Source organism: Passer domesticus, chromosome 10 (genome assembly GCF_036417665.1).
Source record: "Passer domesticus isolate bPasDom1 chromosome 10, bPasDom1.hap1, whole genome shotgun sequence".
Classification (NCBI taxonomy): Eukaryota; Metazoa; Chordata; class Aves; order Passeriformes; family Passeridae; genus Passer; species Passer domesticus.
In genome coordinates this window covers 24,449,824-24,470,715 of record NC_087483.1, presented here as the reverse complement: position 1 = coordinate 24,470,715, position 20,892 = coordinate 24,449,824, and the positions used below count along the sequence as shown (strand labels likewise).

The 20,892-nt window shown below is 39.2% G+C and overlaps 3 protein-coding genes across 14 annotated transcripts in view; 2 read left to right on the top strand and 1 right to left on the bottom strand.

The window, feature by feature from the left end:
• The window catches only part of CERS6 (ceramide synthase 6), a 105,718-nt gene extending 98,153 nt beyond the window's left edge, over positions 1–7,565 (top strand). For 5 of the 7 annotated variants that reach the window (XM_064434578.1, XM_064434576.1, XM_064434582.1 and 2 more), the window contains exons 10-11: positions 770–793; positions 1,681–7,565. In XM_064434578.1, the coding sequence (XP_064290648.1) occupies positions 770–793; positions 1,681–1,842 (186 nt within the window). In that variant the 3' untranslated portion in view covers positions 1,843–7,565. The remainder of the gene's footprint in view (positions 1–769; positions 794–1,680) is intronic. The other 2 variants (XM_064434579.1, XM_064434577.1) reach the window with 1 other exon arrangement.
• Positions 7,566–12,471: 4,906 nt separating this feature from the next.
• On the bottom strand, positions 12,472–15,853 carry SPC25 (SPC25 component of NDC80 kinetochore complex). The gene is made up of 6 exons (XM_064434584.1): positions 15,427–15,853; positions 15,273–15,338; positions 14,307–14,453; positions 14,053–14,157; positions 13,652–13,750; positions 12,472–12,720 (listed from the first exon to the last, which is right to left on the bottom strand). The coding sequence occupies exons 1-6, from the start codon at positions 15,578–15,580 to the stop codon at positions 12,587–12,589; spliced, it is 705 nt and encodes a 234-aa protein (XP_064290654.1). The 5' UTR covers positions 15,581–15,853; the 3' UTR covers positions 12,472–12,586.
• Positions 15,854–15,983: 130 nt separating this feature from the next.
• The window catches only part of G6PC2 (glucose-6-phosphatase catalytic subunit 2), a 33,258-nt gene continuing 28,349 nt past the window's right edge, over positions 15,984–20,892 (top strand). For 3 of the 6 annotated variants that reach the window (XM_064434570.1, XM_064434555.1, XM_064434558.1), the window contains exon 1: positions 15,984–16,221. The gene's annotated coding sequence lies outside the window, so the exon portion shown is untranslated. Of the gene's footprint in view, positions 16,222–16,277; positions 16,314–17,396; positions 17,512–20,892 lie in introns of those variants that run through there. The other 3 variants (XM_064434557.1, XM_064434559.1, XM_064434571.1) reach the window with 3 other exon arrangements.

The following is a 20,892-nucleotide window of genomic DNA, read 5'->3' as shown; positions in this document are numbered from 1 at the left end:
CTTCTGCACTTCCTTTTTACAATGTAGTACACTGAACTAAACTACATTAGGGAAATCAGGTTAAAGAAACCCAACAAGTAAACTGCTTTCTTGAGGCTGCCAGTTCTGTTTTTCTTCTTTACAGTAGTTGTTAGCAAAATGTTCATTTCACAGCTGGAAGTGAAATGAAGCAATATAATACAAAATGAAATTCTGCTGTGTTTGCTAGTGGCAAAATTACTGATCACAGCCTCCTCTGGGTTTTGGTATTAACGAGGTATTGCAAAGAACTCTGTATTCTCTTTCTAGTATTCCCAGAGCAAGACTGTTTGGGCTAGAGTTCAGTGTCTTGCTGCCAGTGGTACATTTGACAGGAAGATGTCACTCCCAGAAATATATTACAGTTGCTGTGCAGATACAGGGCTTATGTGCAGATGGTAGAACTAATCCTTACAGATCATGTAAAGTCATGATACTTTGCCCTTAAAGAGCAGAGCACATTGATGTGACTGACCCCAAAGTGAATGGGATTGTTCTCCAGAAAATTGCTATCTATGAATGTACTGGAGAGCTGAGCCGTGCACTGGCAGAGCCCAGAATGTGCCACTCCATCTGTGACAGACAGTGCATTCACGAGCTCTATTTTGCCTGGAAGGCATGCTTTAGTCTGCTCTGCTTTTAGAAATTATTAGCCTCAGCTGTTCTGTCTGAATTATACCAGTGACTTCAAAGACTGCTTCCTCCTCTCTTACTCTGCTTGTTTATCCTTTCCCTTGTGCTGTGCTGGAAGGCTGGGAAGTGGAACCCCTTGCACGTAAGTTTCTTTAAATTTACTATGCAAAAGATTTATTCTGACAACACTGGTGTTTGTGGTTTGGTTCTTTTAGTTTGTGGTTTCTACTTGGTATTTATCCATTGTTTGTATTTATATATGTAAGTAAAGACTATCTTAAAAGGCTATTTTTTACTTCTTGGCTATGCATCACCTAAACCATTCAAACCCACTTCTATCTATAGTATCTGAGTGCTATTATGCTTTACCTTTTTTACATACAGAGGTAGATAGATGGATATGGGGCATACAGTTGAACTGTGATTCCTGTTTTAGAGACTGAAGTGGACTATGTCCACGTTTACAAGTGCCATTCTCACCACTGTGAGAACTTGTCTGAAGTCAGAGACCAGAGCTACCTGATGTGGTGAGTTTTATTTCAAGCAGTACTTGTGTCTCCTCCTGCGAGCACACAACACTGTTCCTTGGAGCCATGTGGTCTCCAGTGAGTTGGGAAGCAAGGGGCAGGAAGTTGGGTTGAACATTTTGTACTACCAGGTCAAAGAGCAGCACTCCAAATTAAGGACAGGAAATATAAGTGTAGTTAGTAGGAGGGCAGAGGGACTGAGCCTAGATTGAATTTGAGAGCTTGGATTGTTGTTTACTTCGGTCTGTGCAAAACCCTTTGCCTTGAGCACTTGGCCATAGTACCTTCAGTGCACCAGTGCTGAGTTCTCACCCTGCCTTTGCACGTGGCATATGTATGTGCAGACATCTGTGTTTGAAGCGAGTGCACGCAGGCAAAGGCGGAGAAATTGCCTTCAAAACTCAAATTGAAAAAATGTGTGAAATCTCTGATTCTCTTAACCAAAGAGCTGAGTTGTTTCCTTACAGTCACCTGCTGCCTACTTCTTTTCCACATTCTACAGGTAGCAAAGGATTCCCGAAGTGATGTTGAGTCAAGCTCAGATGAGGAAGAAACAGTACCTCGCTCAAAGGCCCCGCACAGCACTGTCGCCACCAATGGGACCAGCGGTGCCAATGGGACAAATGGGTATCTTACTGGTGCCACTTCCTCAGAGGAGCATTAATCCTTCAGTTCAATCACGAGACACGAACAGAATGAACTGTTTGCTACTGGAAGTAAATTATAAGTTGTGAATGCAGTTTATTCATGTATTTCAGCATCAGAAAAAATTAGGAGTATCAAAGCATTCTGATAGCGCACTGCCATATTTCCTGTTTGTGAATGAAGACAGCACACCATTCTGTATACGTAGGCATGCTGTATGTGTATGTAACTGACACAATGGGAGCAGTATTTTCACTTGTACTGTCTGAAATATTATTTATTTTTTATTCTTTTGGGAACTTCTGGACAAAAGGGAATATCCATTCTCAAACTTTGCGTCTTGGATTCTCGGTAATGGAGAGCATCATGCTCAGATCTCTTCTGTCCATCCCTGTTGGTTTTGCTGAATCTGCTATAAGTAATAGTTGCTTGATTTGTTACTTACAGTAAGATAGAACATAGCTTTATAGATTTTAGATCTGCTTCAGATATTTTTGCTATCTTTGTGTTTTAAAGTACTGGCTTTGAAATCATCTATCAAATCACAGTTACTGTTCTTCCAACATAATTTGGGGGAAAAAAAAGTAGTAATTGTGGGATGTTATTTTATCATAATTTAAAATTCCAATTTGGTGGTTAATTGCATTAGAAGTAGACTTGATTTGTTGTGCAAATACCCAAAAGCGTTGTTGTCAGCACTTTGGATAAATTTGTTATTATGTTTTTTTTTGGCCTTTCAATTTTTGACCTCTACAGATTTTAGCTTTTTGCAGAGATTCCATATAAAAAGGTGTTTCTTCAAATGCAGCATTCTGAATCCAGACTTAACTCCTGAAATTGTTCTTGTACGTTCACCTGATTGACAGCAGGGATGTAATGGAAAAAACAGCAGATGAGAAGTTCATTTCTTCCTCCGACTCAGCTCAGTCTAGGTATTGTTCTCAAAATTATTGCCACTTCCTTGGCAGGGAGAAGAGAGAGAAGGCAGAATGTCATACATTACTAAAATTAGTTTATTTTACAGTGTGAGAACTTGAGCAAAATTCACTTAGCATAATTCACAGCAACCTTTGGATGCTCAGCAGTATTTCGTCACCTCTACAAATAAAGTTAGGGGGTGTTTGTAAAATAATTGTGCATTCCTTTTTCATTCAAGATTTACAAATAGTGTCCCAAGGAAGACATAATAACACCTTAATAAACATATTTTTAAACATTATATACATACTTCTTCCAGTCTCTAGATGAAAGTTTGATGTAGGATACTAAGGATCATACAGCTCTTGCAGGACACTCTTCTGTGATTTTGTGATTTGTGACAGCAGTGCCAAAAGTAGGCAGGGTCCTTGGGTAACAGACTCTATGCAACCTACTGTTCAACAGTATTGTGTGTGCACACAGAACCAATCTGCTTATAGACCAAAGACTTACACACACACACACACACACACACACATACATATATATATATAAAAGTTAAAAAAATTAAGGAAGGAAAAAAACCAGGGGAAAAAAATCTCAAACGTGTCTTCTATATACAAAGGGATTGAAGTGCTGTGTTCAGCTGGAAACCTGAGCCACGAGGTCATTTCTGATTCCTTCCACCTATGCAAATAGTAAAATATAGATGATTTCTGATGCCATAAAACATGTTTAAAGACTCTGTTTTATATAGACTTCATTGAAGAAAGTTGTGTTGTCACTTCTTTCTTTTGAAAACTGAGATTTGTCCTATTCTACTGGTCCCTCTTGAAAACTTCTAAAACTTTTATTATCCATAGAAACTCCTGTGTGTTAGGAAAAAGGAGGTGTGCTAAAAGCAAGGTTGGAATGGCATGAACGGAAATAGTACCTCAACTTAGTAAAGAATCAAGGTAAGAAAACTCAGAAATTGTAAATCACAAAAGATCTGTCAGTTCTGCTACAGAGCATCTTTTGAAAAAGCCAGATAAACTTGTAATCCAGCAGCTGCATAGCTTATATGTCCATGAATATATCTGAGGGAGCAAAGGAGCCTTACTTAAATCTCCTTCTCCCCAAAAAGTTTCTCTGCCTCTGATTTTTTTCATCTGTCTTCTGTGCATTTGATTTAATACAGTTTGATTCAGGGTTATACATATGAAAATATGCTGATTGCAATAGAAAGTATCCTATCCATGGTGTTTGCAGCTGTTTAGTAATTACTGTAAAGATTATGCCAAGATTTTAAAATAAAACCATCCTGGGATCAATTAAATTAAGATTATAATTTGTGAAATCTGACCTGCTAAAATGGTAATGGAGAATATCAGTTTAAACACACCTCTTTCATGGTGTTGGTTACTGCCTCCACTGAACCATTCCCTTCTGAAAAGTTGGTTACAAAAATGGCATTCTGGCAAAATATTTTGTCTCTCATGAGAACAGAATGTTGCTCTGAACTGTCAACATGCACAACATAGACCACACTGCAATGTTGGTGATACCAGGGCATAGAGCAGTCCCCAACGACGATCCCTGTGCCAGAGGCCTTTAGTCCCTGTTGGTCCTCTTCAGCAATGCTCTGTAATGTTCATTCAGATGTAGAGTCAAGGCTACAGCCCTTGAGATTATTTACCATCACTACGTATGCTGTTAGGGTATCACAGAATCTTAGATTGTTAAGGGTTAGAGGGGACCTTGAAGATCATTTAGTCCCAGCCCCCCTGCCATGAGCGGGGACACTTCATACTAGACCAGGTTGCTCAAGACCTTATAAAACCTGGCCTTGAACAGTGCCAGGGTTGGGGCATCCATAGCTTCCCTAGGCATTTTGTTCAGTATTTTACCACCCCTGAAGTAAAGAATTTCTTTCTAATAACTAACCTAAACTTTTCTCCGTTTTGCTCCAATCCTCTTATCAACTTCATGACCCTTTTCTGGATGTGCTTCAGCAGTTCTGTGTCTTTCTTATATTGGGGGCCCCAGAACTGGCTGCAGTACTCTGGGTGGAGTCCCACGAGAGCAGAGGGACAGAATCCCCTCCCCTGCCCTGCTGCCCACAGTCCTCTGGATGGCTGCCAGGATACATTTGGCTTTGTGGGCTGCGAGTGCACACTGATGGCTCACGTTGAGTTTTTCACCAATCATCACCCCAAGTCTCTCCACAAGGTCGCTCTCAATCAATTCTTCACGCAGCCTGTAAGAGTGCCTGGGATTGCCACAACCCAGGAGTGGGACTTTGTACTTGGCTTGCTTGAACTTCCTGTGGTTTCCATTGGCCTCCCTCTCAAGCCTGCCAAGGTCCCTTGATCCCCACTGTTAAATGGTGCATCTGGGATTGAAAGCCTTCCCTTGAGGTTTAAACTCAGTTGCATCTGTGATGTGCTAAAGTATGTACGCAGTTACCTCGGTTCAGGATGTAATTGTACCCAATTACATACTTATCCCCTATAATCCTGGTTTTTGGAGTCAGTTCTTAGCAGTCTAGGATAAACTTCATACAGATATGTCTGGAAAGGAAGTAAGAGATTCAAATGACACATTTGGGGGAATAGGGTAAGAGGAAGCCTTAAGAAATTCAGTAACCTTGCTAAACAATGACTGATCTTGCAAGGTAGAGGTTTATTATAAAAATCAGGAATTCACATTTTTTTTCTGCCTCTAGCGGGAAGGAACAAGTGATTTAGTAATGACATGGCAGTGTGCTTTCATTCATTGTTTCAACTAGCAGGTACGAAAAGTTTGGCTTCATTTTCCACTCTGAAGAGAAAATGCCATGCAATTATTTTCTTTTTCATTTGAATTTGATTGCTTTTCTGATTAAGAGCTTTGCAAAGTACATTTGGAGGTCATCGAGTATTTAGAGGTTGATTGCACGTGTTTTAGAAGATTTGACTGAAATTATTTGCATGGTTCATGGTACATGTGAGACCTTAAAAAGTTCCTTATATTCACACCTTTTGTAGAATTGTAATTTAGTAATTCTAGAAATGAGAGTTTGTACTCTATAACCTCTCTGTCTTTGAGTTCTATGCTCCTTGTTTAGAGTACAGTACATGACACAGTGGTTGAGATGTCAAAGTAGAAAAATGAGGAAATTAGAGTTTCTTAGTAAATAGTAAGAATTTGTCTTCTCTCCTTGACAGCCCAGATTACAGTAAAATAAGATTCAGGTTACCCTTTATGTGGTGTTTCCCATATTGGCATATTTTGTATCAAAAGAAAAATACATGGTGGGTTGGTAGTTTTGTTTGCTTGTTTTTCATTAAGAACAACATTGCAGAAAATGGTAAAAATACCTGATCAAACAACAAGGGTGGACATTGGAGTCTTTTGGGTCTTGGTCAATGTTAAGTAGTGCTAGTATTAAAATACCAAAGTGCCCCATGCTGTTTCCTTCTTGCCCTTTTGTAGTTTTTTCTATCTGTTATTTATTTAATAAATTCCAGCAGAATGGGTACAGGTGTCACAGCTTCAGATCTCCTGCCTCAGCCTGTGACCATTCTGTGACTATGTGATTGCCAATGCCAAATGCTTTTTCTGAGACCAAGTACATGCACTAAAGCTTTGCTTACAGTGGAGTGATTCTTGTCTTAAATCTGTATCTGATTCAGGTGAAAATCATTTCCTGGTTCTGACCAGGACATGAGGGTGAAAGCCGTGACCCTGCAGCACATGCCACTGCTGATCACTGCTGCTTGATTGAGGCACTCCGTGTTTTACACTGACTGCTCTAGTGGGAAGCCTAATGCCCATTTCATTCATTTTCTCATTACCACAGCCTTCTGTATCTCAGAGAAATATGGGCTACCATTGGTTTTATACAGCTGATGCTTTGGTATTTTCTTAATCTCTTTGCTACAACTCATTTTTGTATGTCTCCTATTGTCTATTTCCTGTGACATTTGTGGGGAGAGGAGTATTAAATACTTTTTACCCTTCCTGTAATGTAGACCCTCTTAGGCCTAACTTCAGTGTTCTGCAAACTCCAGTTGCCTTTAAACCATGAAGCAAAACGAATTTGTATTACTTGTTTTGACTGGGTTTGATTTGGAACAGAGACCTAATGGAAACTTCAGTAAGACAATGTTACTCTTTTTTTCCCTTTTCTTTTAAAAAGCTCTAGTGGAAGTTTGGAAAGGTGGTGTACATGTACAGCCTTTACACTGTAAAGATTTCTGATTGTAGTTGCAATGAAAACACAGTGTTTGAGTGTGTCTCTACAGACTTCTCAATCTTTGAAATTGTCTTCAATTAAAAACTGGAGGAAATACCATGAAAGGATGTTTTGGAATCATATGTCAATGATTACATGTGTCAGACAAAAGGCAAAAAATACTGTCTTACATTACTTAAAATGCGTGCAACAAAACACATTTTCTGGCTTCTGCTGAGCTTCAGCTTTTTGCTGTTCTGGGGTTTACTTTACACAAGCCCTCACACCATACTGTGCATGTTGACTGCTGCAAGTCAGGGTGAGGCAGATGACACATTTTCACCTGTGTTTTCATGACAGTCCTGTGCTTGAGCAACTCTTTCAGAAATGTGGTGATGTGTAGGAACTCCACTGTTCTGGATACAGTGATGCACTAGCTAGGAGTCCTTTCATGTATAGCTATTGTGTGGAACTTTGGGAGTTATTTTGTCTTTTATTTGACTGGGTTTGGGGTTTTTTCTAATACGGAAAATAATTATTCCTCATAAAATCTCTGGAACCAAGAGTATTGTGGGCTATTTTAATTTGGAGACAGTTTCATAATAAACATAAGTATTAGAAATGTAGATTTTGTTTTGTTATTTTTTTATGAGATGCAGACAATGTTTTCCATTGTTTTAGCTCAAAGATTGTTACCCACTCCAACACTTTTTCAACAGATCCAAGTATGTCTTTGCTGTGTTCATCACTGCAGTACTTTATGTTATTTCTTGTATGAAACTGTAACAGGAAGTGTTGGTAGATCAAGTTCTCTTGGTACAAACTAAAATATTGTCATTATCAAAAAAGAATATTTTTCTGGGATTTAAAATTAAAAATTTTGCATGGTAATAACTTCTGAATGTCCAGCTCAGCCCATTTTGGAAAAGCTGTCTTTTTCAGTCTAGGTGAGCCGAGTTTCTTTAGAAATACACATTCAGAAGCTTTCTTTTAGGAGAAACTGTCACTCAGCATAGCACCACCTACTAGCCTCTTGTGTAAGTGAGAGATCACTTCGACCTATTCCTCACTTAGCCAAAAGGTTAATATGTGCAGTCTTCTCTTATAAGCCTGGATTCCTTTAAGGTAATTGCAATTGCCATCACTATGAAGTGTAGCATGCTTCTATAATCAAAATAGCTGGTGTTCCGACAAAGCTGGTGTTCTAACAGACCTGTTTCTCTGCCCAACCAGTTATTCCAGCTGAAGCTGTGGTGTAGAAGATAATGGATAATGAAGAATTGAGCCCATGATCCAGTAGCTAGTGCAAGTCAGTCAAAGAGCATGTTTCCATGTAGAGAGTTATCCATCAGTCACAAAACAGGTGAGTCAGTAGCAATTTGCATTGTTCAACATGCTTTGACTGAAGAGGAAGAAAATCACACTGAAGCTAATTGTATCTCATTTCAATTAATCATTTCAGTGCTTAACTACTTATATATATCTATGAAAATGTCATATGAAAACCACCACACACTTGCATGACTAAACATTATTTTTAGCTTCTGTCAGTCTCCCCAACAACTTTTGAATGTGTTGCTCAATTAGTCCAAATTTGAAAAGAAGATTGTGTGGCAGTTATCCCTGTCCTTATAATGTACTTAAAGTCAGCAGTCAGGTACAGAGGAGAACCACAGATCAGTGTACTGGATGAAGAGTAGGCAGGATGCAACTGGTGTCCTGCAGCTTTAGCAGCAGCAAAGCAGGAGCCAAACTGGCATAACTCAGGAGTGCTTCTATGGCTCCGATCCTTAGACTGTAAAGAGCTGAATATCACAGTGAAGAGAATGGCACTGTTCAAGGACAAACCCACAGATCTGTAAGAATTTCTTACAGATCTGTAAGAAATCAGGCTTTATTGCCTCTGCTTCTACTGCAACAACTTATTTATAAGCTCAAGACTCCAAAGGGCTCTTCTGTGTGTAGAGCTGTCAGAGTAATTAGGGATAATATGGATAAAAAGAATGGAGTGTCACTGTCTGGCAGTCGGAGCCATTCCTCCCAGCCCTTCAGGCATACAATCCTGTTTTAGCAGTAATGCCTCATATCACTGAATTGCAACTATTGCTTTCAAAAAGGTAAGACTAATACCACAGTCATTTAGTATTGCTTATTCACATAATTAAAATACGTACTCTTACTCTGCCTGTGGGACTGATTTATGCATGCTTATCTTTGTTACGTAAAGTTTCACAAGCCATTTTAAAAGTTATAAATTCCAAGTGAGTTCACAGCAATGTTATGGTATTACAATGACAAAACTAATTTAGATAATTTCAAAGTACTGAATAAATTCAGTTTATTGACACATTTGAGAAGACAGTATGGCACAAGCACAGCATACTTCCATGTCTTTTTTTATTTTCACAAGTGTAGCCCATACCTGTTTGTTTTTCAAAATATAGCTAACAACATCCAAGAGTAACCACCTCCACTCTTATTTGAATAGGTGTGTAAAAAAACTGTTCTGTTAGCCAGGAGTGTCACGGTAATTTGATTTATTTTCAAATCTGACCTCCAGCTAGCATACAAACGATAGTGATTAAATACATTTAATACATATGCTATTAACATTTAATATTACTTTGTCTTCCCAGCAATCCTTAAATTCATTGTGTATTTCCAGTATCTCATAAATTCAGCTTTTCCCCCAGATTTTTACAACATGAGATAAATTTGATGCGGTGCTGAGCACCAGTACATCCGCAGTTTACTGTATAGTCAGCATTAGTTCATAGCCCATGCATTTCAGACTTGACCCTTGGTGGCTAAGTATGGGTCAGCACTTTGAAAGGGAAAGCAATGTTCAGCATTGTGCAAATTGATTTATTCAAAAAGCCTTTACTGACCTTCATTAAAATCTATGTCTGCCTTAAGATCCTGCTAATAAATGGAGCACCAGCATTAGTTGATTGTGTGTCACAGCCCTGAGCTGCATATTGCTTTTGAGCTCAAGAGCTTTCCCATCTGCTCTTTGGGACATTTCAGTCTGTATCTGTGTGCTATCCAGCACATCAGCTTCTCAATAGCTGTACCTGTTGGGTCAGTCTGTTCTGTTATCCTAGTTGTCTTTACTATTATTTGTTCTCACTTTATTGTGAAGCTTCATAACAAATAGAAAATAGAAATAGAAAATTCCAAATCATCACAGATCCAGGTGTGTGGCATTCTATGAGTACTAACTGCATATTTAAAACAAAGGTTTTAAAATGTCAAGACAGATCTTCCACTAGAATGAGGCTGTTTCATAGAAGTCACAGGCCAGTTTTACTCATATTTTAGAATAAGAAGCACATCTATTGTGTACACTTTCTTAGCTTAAACCCACTTTTGGAATACCTGGCTCTCTTTTAGTGGAAGTAAGATCTCTGTCTGATTTGCTCTGGCAAATATAAGTAGGCACATTATTCTAGCTCCAAAAGGAGTTGTAAAGGTTTTTATTGCACACAATAAATATTCCAAATTTCTTGCTTTAGACATATGCACAGGACATTTATAACCAGGCACATCATATTCTCTAGCATATCATTTCTAAGAATGCATATTCCAATAAAGTAGTTGTCACATATTTTATGTTCTGTGCATAGCAATCTTGAAAATTCATTCTGTCACTGTCTACTTATGCCTGGGATTAACAAGGAAAGAAAATGGCTCTAAGTTTGAACATCTGTCTTCATTACTCCAGGCATTTCAGTTTCTTTCTCCTGTGAACATGATCAAATCACATATGTTACAGAGGGTGCCTGAGCAATACGTACACCCTTAATGATTAAACAGCTCCATTGGAAATCATGGAAAGGAGGAGGTTGTGTTCTGCCTGTCTTTCTGCTTTCATACTACAGCTGTAAACTATTTGGTTGAGCTTGCTGAAGTTTCCTTTCAGAGCAGCACAGAGGTGCTTGGCACAGACAGCACGTAGGGCAAGGCTATGTTTCAAAATGAGTAGTCATTCTGGATGTGAGCAATGCCATTAAGAGAGAAGCTGGAAGGGACAGGCTTCACCTGTGGAAGGGCTCCTGTACAAGGAAGAGACGCCAACAGCAGCCATAATGCCTCAGAGAGATGACACAAGTGGGAAGTGCACTGCTGGCTCAATACATTTTTTTAACCCCCTGGCTAGTCTACTGACATCCATAAAAATGCCTACAGCATTCTCTTAATGGTAGAAGCAATTAGTTGAAAGAAATACCTGCAACTTAAATCCTGTTAATTTGACTGAAAAGGAAGCAAATCCACTAATGAACAATGAGACCCCTGAAGTCAGGCTCCCATCACTCGCCTCTTTGTACCATTGCCAGTTACAGAATTCTCAGAGAGGACACAGGGTTTGTCCTGAGAGACGACACAAAGCAGAAACTGGGGATTTGTTTTATTTGAGATGTCATTATAGTAATGCTTAGTAATTCTCTGCTGCTACTCAGTTCCAAAAGTGCAGTGTAATCAGTTGGCAGCTTTTACTGTTCTTTGTGTATAACTGGCTGTAACACAAGGAAAAAAGAATCAATAGGACACACCAAGGAAAATGATGCACTACTTAGAAAACAGCAAATTGTGCCCCATAGGGAAGAAGAAATGGAAGGTTATTTCTTTTACTTTTTTTGTTAAGTTTTACTCCTAGAAGACGAGGGTGCAGTCTGTGGTATATCCATCAAGCTATATGGTTAAGTTCAGACAAACTAAATTATTTAAAATACAGTTCACATGTGACTGGGAAATATTCCCAACTGTACTAAGAATATCTGATCAGATCAGATAAGATCTGATGACCAGATTTAAACATGCCTAAATGACTAGGTCATAATATTAGTTTTTGATTCACTACAATTTCTAGGACTGAACTTAAGTCAACACCTTATATGAACTGTGGTATATTATCAAATTAAGCATTTCCTTTCTTGTTGCAATACTCCTTCTAAATATTCTTTAAAAAAAAAACCACTTTACAAGATAGAAAAAGAATATTTTCAATCAAAGCTGAGCATTGCGGTAGTAATAGTCTTCTTGATAAGATGCAAAATACTTACATTATTTATCTGTCACCACTATATTTCATAGTTTAATACATTACACTTCAGGCTTTGCCACGTCAAAAGATTTCCAATGACAAAGTTTAACAGACCAGAAGAAAAGCGTGAATAGAAATGCTAACACTGTAGAGTACAAATTAGGGTAAAAATCAAGACAATGACCTATGACACAAGTAACTGAAGTAAGTGCTAGGCTTCAGCACATTTTTTTTTTTTAATAGGTTTCAGGTCTATTTCAACTACACAGAAACTTGAAAGAGACATCAATGCTTTTGGAAAAGATACACAAACTACAGAAGGTACTTCATTTTTATTATCTCCCCAGGGCAGCTAAATACAAACCATTACATCATTAATGCATGTAATCAAAGCTTACCTGTCCAGAGACATTCAGTTAAGGCTGCAGTTAGAGATACTTTTGTTCAAAGAATGATCCAAAATGTGTCCAGATAACAGTAGACTAAAATACTGCTTTCATTATCTTTATTTAGAAATTAGGAGTCAGACATGGATAAATACACCATTTCAGCAACAGGAAGGGAGTAAGGGTGCTCTACAGCCAGGAGAGGTACAAACCACCTTCATGCAGACTGTTTGTATGATAAAGCAGTGAAAGCTTTTCTGATGTTGGCAACAAATGCAGAAAAATTGTTAGTTTCTCTCAGTTTAAGCTGTAACTCTGCAATACAGTCCAGAGGAGGAGTACAGGAAGTCACTAAAATGACAAATTTGCAAAATATTAGACTATTATTAAAAGAATAAATCAATACCAGTGTTTTCCTGCACCTATGAAATACTAATGTAGTTTGTTATCTTTTTATGTTTTTGCTCCCACCTGCATTATTTTTGAGAAGCCTCATTTTCTTTCAGCAAAGAGAAAGCCTCAAAGAACATAACACGTTTTTAGCTTTACTGACCTCCCACTCAGTGCTGTGCTCCTGCCTGAGTTGTTACAGTAATTTCCAGCAATCCATAGCCTGCTCAAAAACTGAAACACATTCCTAAACCATTTTGTTGCTCTGTAGGCAAGCAGATTGTAAACTGAGATAGCCCAGCATGTGATACAACTTTTAACTTCAATAGATTAGATCTGAATTAGTAAAACCAGAAATCAGTTCATACCTAGAGCCATGGCAGAGCCCCAGTAGCATCTGTCTAGAAGCTATCCAGCACTCAAATTCCATAACTGAAGTAAGATCCATACAGCCAAAGCAGCTTTGAGGCTGTGCCCTTACAGAAGGGGAATGCTGGATTTCAAGTTTTATTCTTTCACCTGTGTCACCCCCTTTCTGCCCTCTAGGCTCTTGGAACAAGCTGAAATATGCCTGTCAGCATACACACCCACTTTAGCAGAAACAAACTACAAATGAAGCATCCTCATCTCTGTATATGGTCCTTCTCTTGCTTTGCTTGATACAAAGTAAACAGCACCTCCACAAACGGAGGGCAGTGAACATTAGCAGTGGTATTTTCATGTAAGTTAACAAGAAAAACATAATTAAAGCAACATTATTGCCATTGCAAGATTTTTCATTTGGCAATTGGAAGATAAAAGATTACAATTAAACTGCACTTTACTCCTCTCCTTTTTTCAAACAGAAGTGTCAGATTCAGTCCTCTTACTTAAGTATTCAAAATTGACATACCTTCATAGTCCCCTTGTTCATTTATGGAAATGGTACACGTGTATGGCTTATCAGGATCTTTGTGGTCAATGTGTCTGAATATAAACTGTAATTGCTCGTCTAAAACAAACACAAACAGAAGTAATTAACACCATTTACCTCTGCTGAAGAGTCACAATGATGACTAAAAATCACAATACAAAGTTAGTTTCAATTCATATTCTTAGAACACTGACAGATTAAGGAACACTGGCCTCTTTGCAAGACAAATGCATTTTAGCATATTTTGCCATTTGAGGGACAAATGTAGTAGCTGGGCTAAGCCAATGATCAAGTGTGTAAGCTGTGTGCTCTTCACTGCACAACCCAACATGAAGCACATTGCATCAGTGCACAAGGCTATGGAAACTACAGAAACCTACCTGGAATTCTGCGCATCTCCAGTGCAAGATGCTCTTTAAACAGTGTTTTAATCTTGCTCACTTGTTCCATTTTCTCCTTGGCAGCTTTATTTTTAGAAGCTTTTACTAGAATTTAAAAGTCCATCGTAAGTATCAAAGGCAAAACAAGCACATAAAAAACCATCTAGAACAGCAGAAAAGCCACAAAGAGCAAGTGTTAAAAACAACCCCTCCTTCAATTAAGAAAATTTACTTATTATCCTTTTCTTACTTACTTTCCATTTTCTTCATCAACTCTTCTTTAAGCTCTTGGATGCTGTCAGTCAAGTTCTTCTGCTGCTCTTGTTCTTGACTTAGCTTTGATTTTATTTCTGTCAACTCCTCTTCCTTTTCTGCTACATATTTGCTCTGCTGGAGAATCTCTGAAAGGAGGCAAGAAAATATGAACATATACAATTGATTAAGTATGTCCCTGCTATATAAAACTTAAGTAGCTTGAAATTATTTATATTAATAAAACACAGTGGAACGCATGCTACCATAGCTGCAGAGAGAAGTCAGCTTAATTATATCAAGAGCACCAAAGGAAAACTTAAAGTGACAGTTGTTCTTGAGAGAAGCTACAAAGATGCTGATGTATCAGAAGCTCTGATACATTAAAGCACCAGAACAGCTATGGAGCGGCTCTGACACTTTAATGAGATGAAATTTGTTTCTGGTGCCAGCACTATATACATCTTCAGAGCATGATGATGATGGCTCCTGCCCACAGATAATGACGGAAAGACAAGAATGGGAACACTGACTGATAGGAGAGTTGCAATTATTTTTACCTGGTATTCTGAAGTTTGCAAAATTCAGCCAAGTTAATCCTAGACTGATGAGCTGACACTATTCTCTCACTAATAGGGAAAAGACATAACTTCACAATACTTAGCTTTACTAAGCAATTTAATTTATTTTCGTACTGCAATCAGAAAAGTCTGATACTCTATTGTTTTAAATACTTATGCTCTATGCAGAAAACTTATACTTTTGCATCATCAAGGAAGTTTTTCATCAAATTGCTTTTGACTTGAAATTTACATTGTAGATTTATATTGTAGCCAACCCTTTATGTTTGGGTTTAATTCTGTCTTCATTCTGATGTTATTACACACCTTTTTAAATGTGAAGTTAAACATACTATTTAGCTGTATTAAGTTAATTTTATAAAGGTTGGACACAATAAATAACTGTACCATTGTTATACTCGTGAATTTTGTCAATCATCACATCCTCTTCTTTCAGCTTCTTGGACCATTTCTCTGTAAGGGAAAGTTACTTCAGTTATTCGAAGAAGTTTGATGAGAACTTGTGAAAAGCAGAGTTAACAGAAGCACAGAACCTTTGTACCTGAAAGAGCTTCTAAAGTCTCCTTGCACAAATCTCTCAGCGCTGACGTCTGATTGTTCTGTTCAGTGCCATAACTGATTTTAAACTGGATCCAAAACTCTTTCATATCTCGTTCAAAGAGCGCTACTTCATCTTCCGCCTGTGCGTTTCCCATAGCGCCGTACCAAACCTGGCGGGAACGGCGGCGGCCTCGGCCCACGGGAGGCACTGGCAGCGGGGCGCAAACGCTCACGGCTGCTTTTACGGCCCCGCCTTCTCGTTCAAACCTCTTCGCGCCAGTTGTCGCCACCGGCTCAGCGGGAGCCGCGTGTCCCTCGCAGCTCTCCCAGCGCTCGGTCCCCCGCCAGGGCGGTTCCCCGCCGCCCCTCACGGCCGCCGCCGGAGCCGCCCCGCGCCGAGCCCCGGCCCGCGCCCGCCACTGCCCGCCGCTGCCGCCGCTAACGGCCGCTGCCGCCCGCCCCGCAGCAAGCGCGCCGCTGATTGGCTGAGCCCGCCTGCCCGCCGGGCCGTTGCTGCGGTAACGAGCGCGAGGCGCGGCCGGCGTGAGGGGCGCGGCCGCCATGGTGGGGGCGGCAGCCGCAGCTGCCCTTCCCCTCGGGATTGCGCCTTGGGATGCCTCGTCCGGGTCCGCCGGTGCCCTGGCGGTGCGGCTGCCTGCCGGGCCGGTGGGGGAAACAGCCCGCTCAGGGCTGAGCAAACAGCGCCGCTCACTTACGCTCCTCTGAAGGCACAGCTTGTTCCCAGTGTCTGGTTTACACTCATGGAACACACTTGCGGTAACCGGTCTTAAATTTTGTGAGTTTCCGAGTTGCTTTTTAATTCGCCCGGCTTGAGTTCTCTCATGAGTGTGGATGAAGCGCGTTCTGACAGGAGAATGACCTGTAGGGGTAATTGCAGTACTTTTTGGTACGAACAAAACCAGAATACAGTAGCCCTGCCTGTACCCAGTCAAACATTTGCCATAAACGTCTGTCAGAGTGAGTTTGCTCTTTATGACAGTGTGACAGGTTTTTCTCCAGTTGTTTATATTCCCTTTTAGCTCTTGATAAGCGCTAGTTTGTGATCCAAGGTCGCAGCCTTCGGTTTATTATGAAAGCTACTTTAAAAATTTTCGTTACCATAGCTAATGAATTTCTCCTAATTTTAGTTTATGTGAGTGCTATTTAGATAATCCCAGAATAATGTATATTTAGCATGGCTTTGAGGATTGCTGTCTAAAAGTACTAATTACTGTCTTCCACCTGTGCAGTGCTTAATGAAGTCTGAGCTGGGACCACCAACTATTAGTTCCATTACTCTTGTACAAACTTCCTGGATAAACACTTTTACCCCACTGGATTCCTGCCTTGTTTGACTTGGACACACTGTTCTCCAGATTGCACAGTTTCAGCATTGTTCCTAAAGCTAGCAGACCCCTGTTTCTTACCTGCCTCACACTTAAATGAAGTTGGGCTGGTGCAAGGATGATTACCTAGCCATGTATGAATTTGGGCACTATGGGCTTATACCTTATGGCTTTTTTTTTTAGGAACATTTCTTGCCTAGCCAAGTGCATGCTGTTAATCTAAAGTTTCAGTGTTGCTCTTGACATTATTAGCCTTTATTACTTGAGCTCATAACGTTCAATTAAATTGATTTTCAATTTCAATCAACTTTAAATATACCATTTTCCCAGGCCCTGGAGTTTGGTAAATACAAGTTAAACTAGTCTAAACAAGTCCTATTTTCTAATCCATAATCTTTTGGTGGGCTCTACAGCTGGTGTCTTCTGAATCCTTTTGTTAACACAGATAATGGGTTCACCCTATGGTAACTGGCATTAGCTCAGAAATGTTAGGTATCTTCTTCATCAGTGAAGTTCTTCTAGACTCATTAGTCCTATTCCTTTGTTGTACACTTTCACCCACCAAAGACTAAATGCCTGTGGCATTTACTGGCAGAATCCATACCTTAATTGATCTCTTTTCCAGTTCATTTTGAGGTTTTGAGAGACGTGAACAACACTATAATCTATCTTCAACCTTTTCCACTACTGTCCACCATCAGTTTACCAAGTGTGTGTTTCAGGGAAGCACACTTATTTTGGTAAGTCCTAATTTTCAGTTCAAACTGATGGTTTTTTGCCAGCTACAAACAGGAATGTGGCCTCATGGCCCAAAGTAGTGCAGGTCAGGTGCTTCTGGGTCCTCTTCTAGGTCTGATTCACGAGGCTCTGCAGAAAGAAATGCTGGCAGCCAACCCACCATAACTCTACCCCAGACAATTTTTTTGAAATACTGCTTTCTAAATGTCTGGCCTAGCAAGCCGTGGAGTAGTTGTGGATGGAAAAAAAGTTTCAACAGTGATTTACCCTATTTTTAACACTGTGAGCTTAGCTGGAGACCATTAATTATTTCTGCATTTTCCAGCTCTTCATGAGTGTCCCTTTAACCCCAGGCTGCTTGGTTAACTCAAGGTTCCAAGGGGCACAGCAGCAGCTGCAGGTGACAGTTCCCTGCAGTCAAACTGAAGGGCAGAATGTTGCCAACAAAAATCTGGTGCTTTATTTTATTGGTAACAGAAAGTCCATCCTGGGCAGTTCAGTGCTGGGTTAAGAGGCAGCTGAAAAGTCCAGCTCAGGGTTGGAGAGCTACTGCAGCTTATGAGGATATTCTAAAGGAGCACAAAATTGACAAGCTGGTACTAATAAACTGGCTCAGCTGCTTCTTGTGGCAGGTTCCTGACTCCCTGGGCTATGGTTGGCATTGGGCTAGTTTTAAGAATGAGAGCAGGCTGGTTTCAGGGGTTGGAGAATGACAGTAAGACAGGAATCTTATTGGAAAGGGAATTGAAAAATGGTTTGGAGATTGTTGTCCTAATGGATCCAGTTCCACTTCTGCCTGCAGTTCATGGAACTTGAAGGAATTTTATCTTCTTTAGGTTGCTTCTAATTTCTAAATGGTAGTTCTTCATACTTAAAATAAGTAAAATTCCTGATATGTAGCTGTCATAGACATGCCAGAATTGTATTCCATGCATTGTTTGTATAATTTATACTGTTGCACTTATAAACACAATGTAATGTAATTACATTACTAATTTGCATTACTAATGTAAACAAATATTAAGATCTGGCAGGTCTGATTATTGTTATAGTGCACAGATTAGGTTTTTTGGCTTTGTGTGCTTGCATAGTTAACTTTATAGCAAAGAGTAATGACTGTACTAACTAGGAAAGGTCAGATTAAGGTGGCAGAATGAAGTGAAGGAGACTGGGTCATATTAACTAGTGCTAAACCTCTATTGGTCAGCCCAGCCCTAAAAACCCTGGGTCCAATGAGGAATGCTTGAGGACATGGGATTTAAAAGTAAAAACTGAGAGAGAGAGAGCGCAAAAGCTTCTTGAAATATTCTTGTCTTTCTAATTCAAAAATTAAGTTGTATCTTTTCAGTGTTCCACTTGGAAAACATTCACACCTGAGAAAATACCTGTCAGCTGTTGTATACAGTGTCTGCTGGTGAATTTAGCAAATTGCTTGTTAATCCTTGTAACTGGTACAGTGTCAATGGAAATACTGGTGTGGAAATTCATGTTATTGTTCAATTAACTAAGCATAATGTACCAGAAAGTCAGGCCCATTACACAGGCCTCCATTAACAGTGTTTCAAAAAATGTTTGCTTTGGTGGTTTTTCCATGCCTTACAAACATTTACTTAAAAGCATCTGTTGACTGTTATGTAATACTTGCTCTAATATGTAGGTGCAAGGCAGCTGTAAGCATTTTATCCTCCCTTCAGTGGATCATCAGCATGACTCTTGCTTTTACATTTTATGTGTGTGTATATATGTACACACACACGTATATATGAAGTCTTTGGTTTTGTGTGTCTTGGAAAACACAGTAAATCAAGAAATTATCAATAAATTTTAAAATATATGAACAGATAGCATTTGAAAGGTGTTTGCTTTGAACTAAGAACTAATTTATGTGAAGGCCAAACTTTGGCTCTCTAATATCAAAACAAGAGAAAGCTTCAATTTAAAAACTTGATTGCCTACACTTTCTGACCATTTTGTATAGATCATTGGGTTTCCCTGCAATTCCCCGTACTAAAATACAGCAAGGAGTTTTATTTCATGTATTATTTCGAGTGACTTTGAAGCACTAGGGGGATTATAGAAGCTTTTTGCAGTTCTTTGCATAGAGGAATGATGGAAGAGGGAACTCTATTGAGGAATGTTTCTCCTTTGTCAAACAAGGTATTAAATATAGTATTGCAAGTGATGTTTCACCATCTTTGTTGGTTATTACTGCTTGGAAGGTCTTTAGTGTCTCAGACTTTTATTGGTTGTGTAATATGACAGGCAGGACAAGCGATTACTAGCATGTCAGTTTTTGATTTCCTCTTGGATGGAGCAGGATCATGGCTCATTCCAGGCACAGTGAGAACTGCCTCTCCCACAGAAACACACTTACCTCTTCCAAAACTTCCATCGTGTCTGTTTTGTAGATTGTGGATTTGTTGAGGTTTTTTAAACATCCTTTATAAACATGACTCCTCTGGTATCTCTAAGGTAAGGATGTAGGAGCTTCTGAAAGATTCAGAAAGAATGTAGGAGAAAATGAAAGCTTTTTCTCTTGCTGTTACTCTTTATTGTGTCTGAGGTGCTTATCTTTCTTTATCTAAGCATAAGAATCAGCAGCAAAATCCTGAAAGTTAATATCAAGAGGTCTTCAGCATTTACACTAAAAGAGGTTACTTTACTGAAACATTGCAAAGACATATCTTCAAACATTAAATTTACAACGTTTCTGGAGAGCCAAAGTGTGCCTGAGGGGCTCTGTCTGAAAAAGAGTTCAGCCTGAGCAGATGCATCACTGTCCTAGTGCATATAGATAATATGGGTGGGTAGTTTTGAATTTATAAATAAAGCAAACATGCACAAAGCTATTGCGATTATTGCAATGCTTCTGCACATCCTGTGTCAGAGACAATTTTTTTGATACCACTGACTAACAGCGGTGCCATTAAAGAGGGACTGTAAAATGACCTATTTTATTACTTGGTAGACTCTCCTGTGAGGACATGAAAGTGTATCTTGATGGAAACTTTTGTACTGCAAAATATTTTTTCCTAATAGAACAATAAAAATAACCTCATTGTAATTGTTGCTCTTTTAACCAAGTACCAGAAGTCAGATGTCTGTTATTCAGCTGCCAACTGACTTGGCATTTGCACTCATGTTTGAAGCTAACTGTTGTTGCTAAACTAGATTGGAAAACAGAGGAAGACCTCAGATTTTCTACATTTCTGCATACTAAACCCAGACATGTCTAAAAGAGTGATTTTTTTTTAAATTGTTATAGTAAGTCTTACTTATCTTTAAAGGCAAGATACTTTTGCAGTAAAAAAATGTAGCAAAGGAGCAATTTTTTTAGCAATAAGGTACAAAGAGTTATTAGAGAGAGATTTCTAAACAAGTAT

Bases quoted from the DNA above. Each gene is read 5' to 3' on its own strand.
- SPC25 (XM_064434584.1), bottom strand. From the start codon at position 15,580: ATGGGAAACGCACAGGCGGAAGATGAAGTAGCGCTCTTTGAACGAGAT. The intron at 14,454-15,272 runs GTACAGTTATTT...GCCTCCTTTCAG, and splicing joins AATTCACGAGTATAACAATG to AGATTCTCCAGCAGAGCAAA. The intron at 14,158-14,306 runs GTAAGTAAGAAA...TTTAAATTCTAG, and splicing joins GTTGATGAAGAAAATGGAAA to TAAAAGCTTCTAAAAATAAA.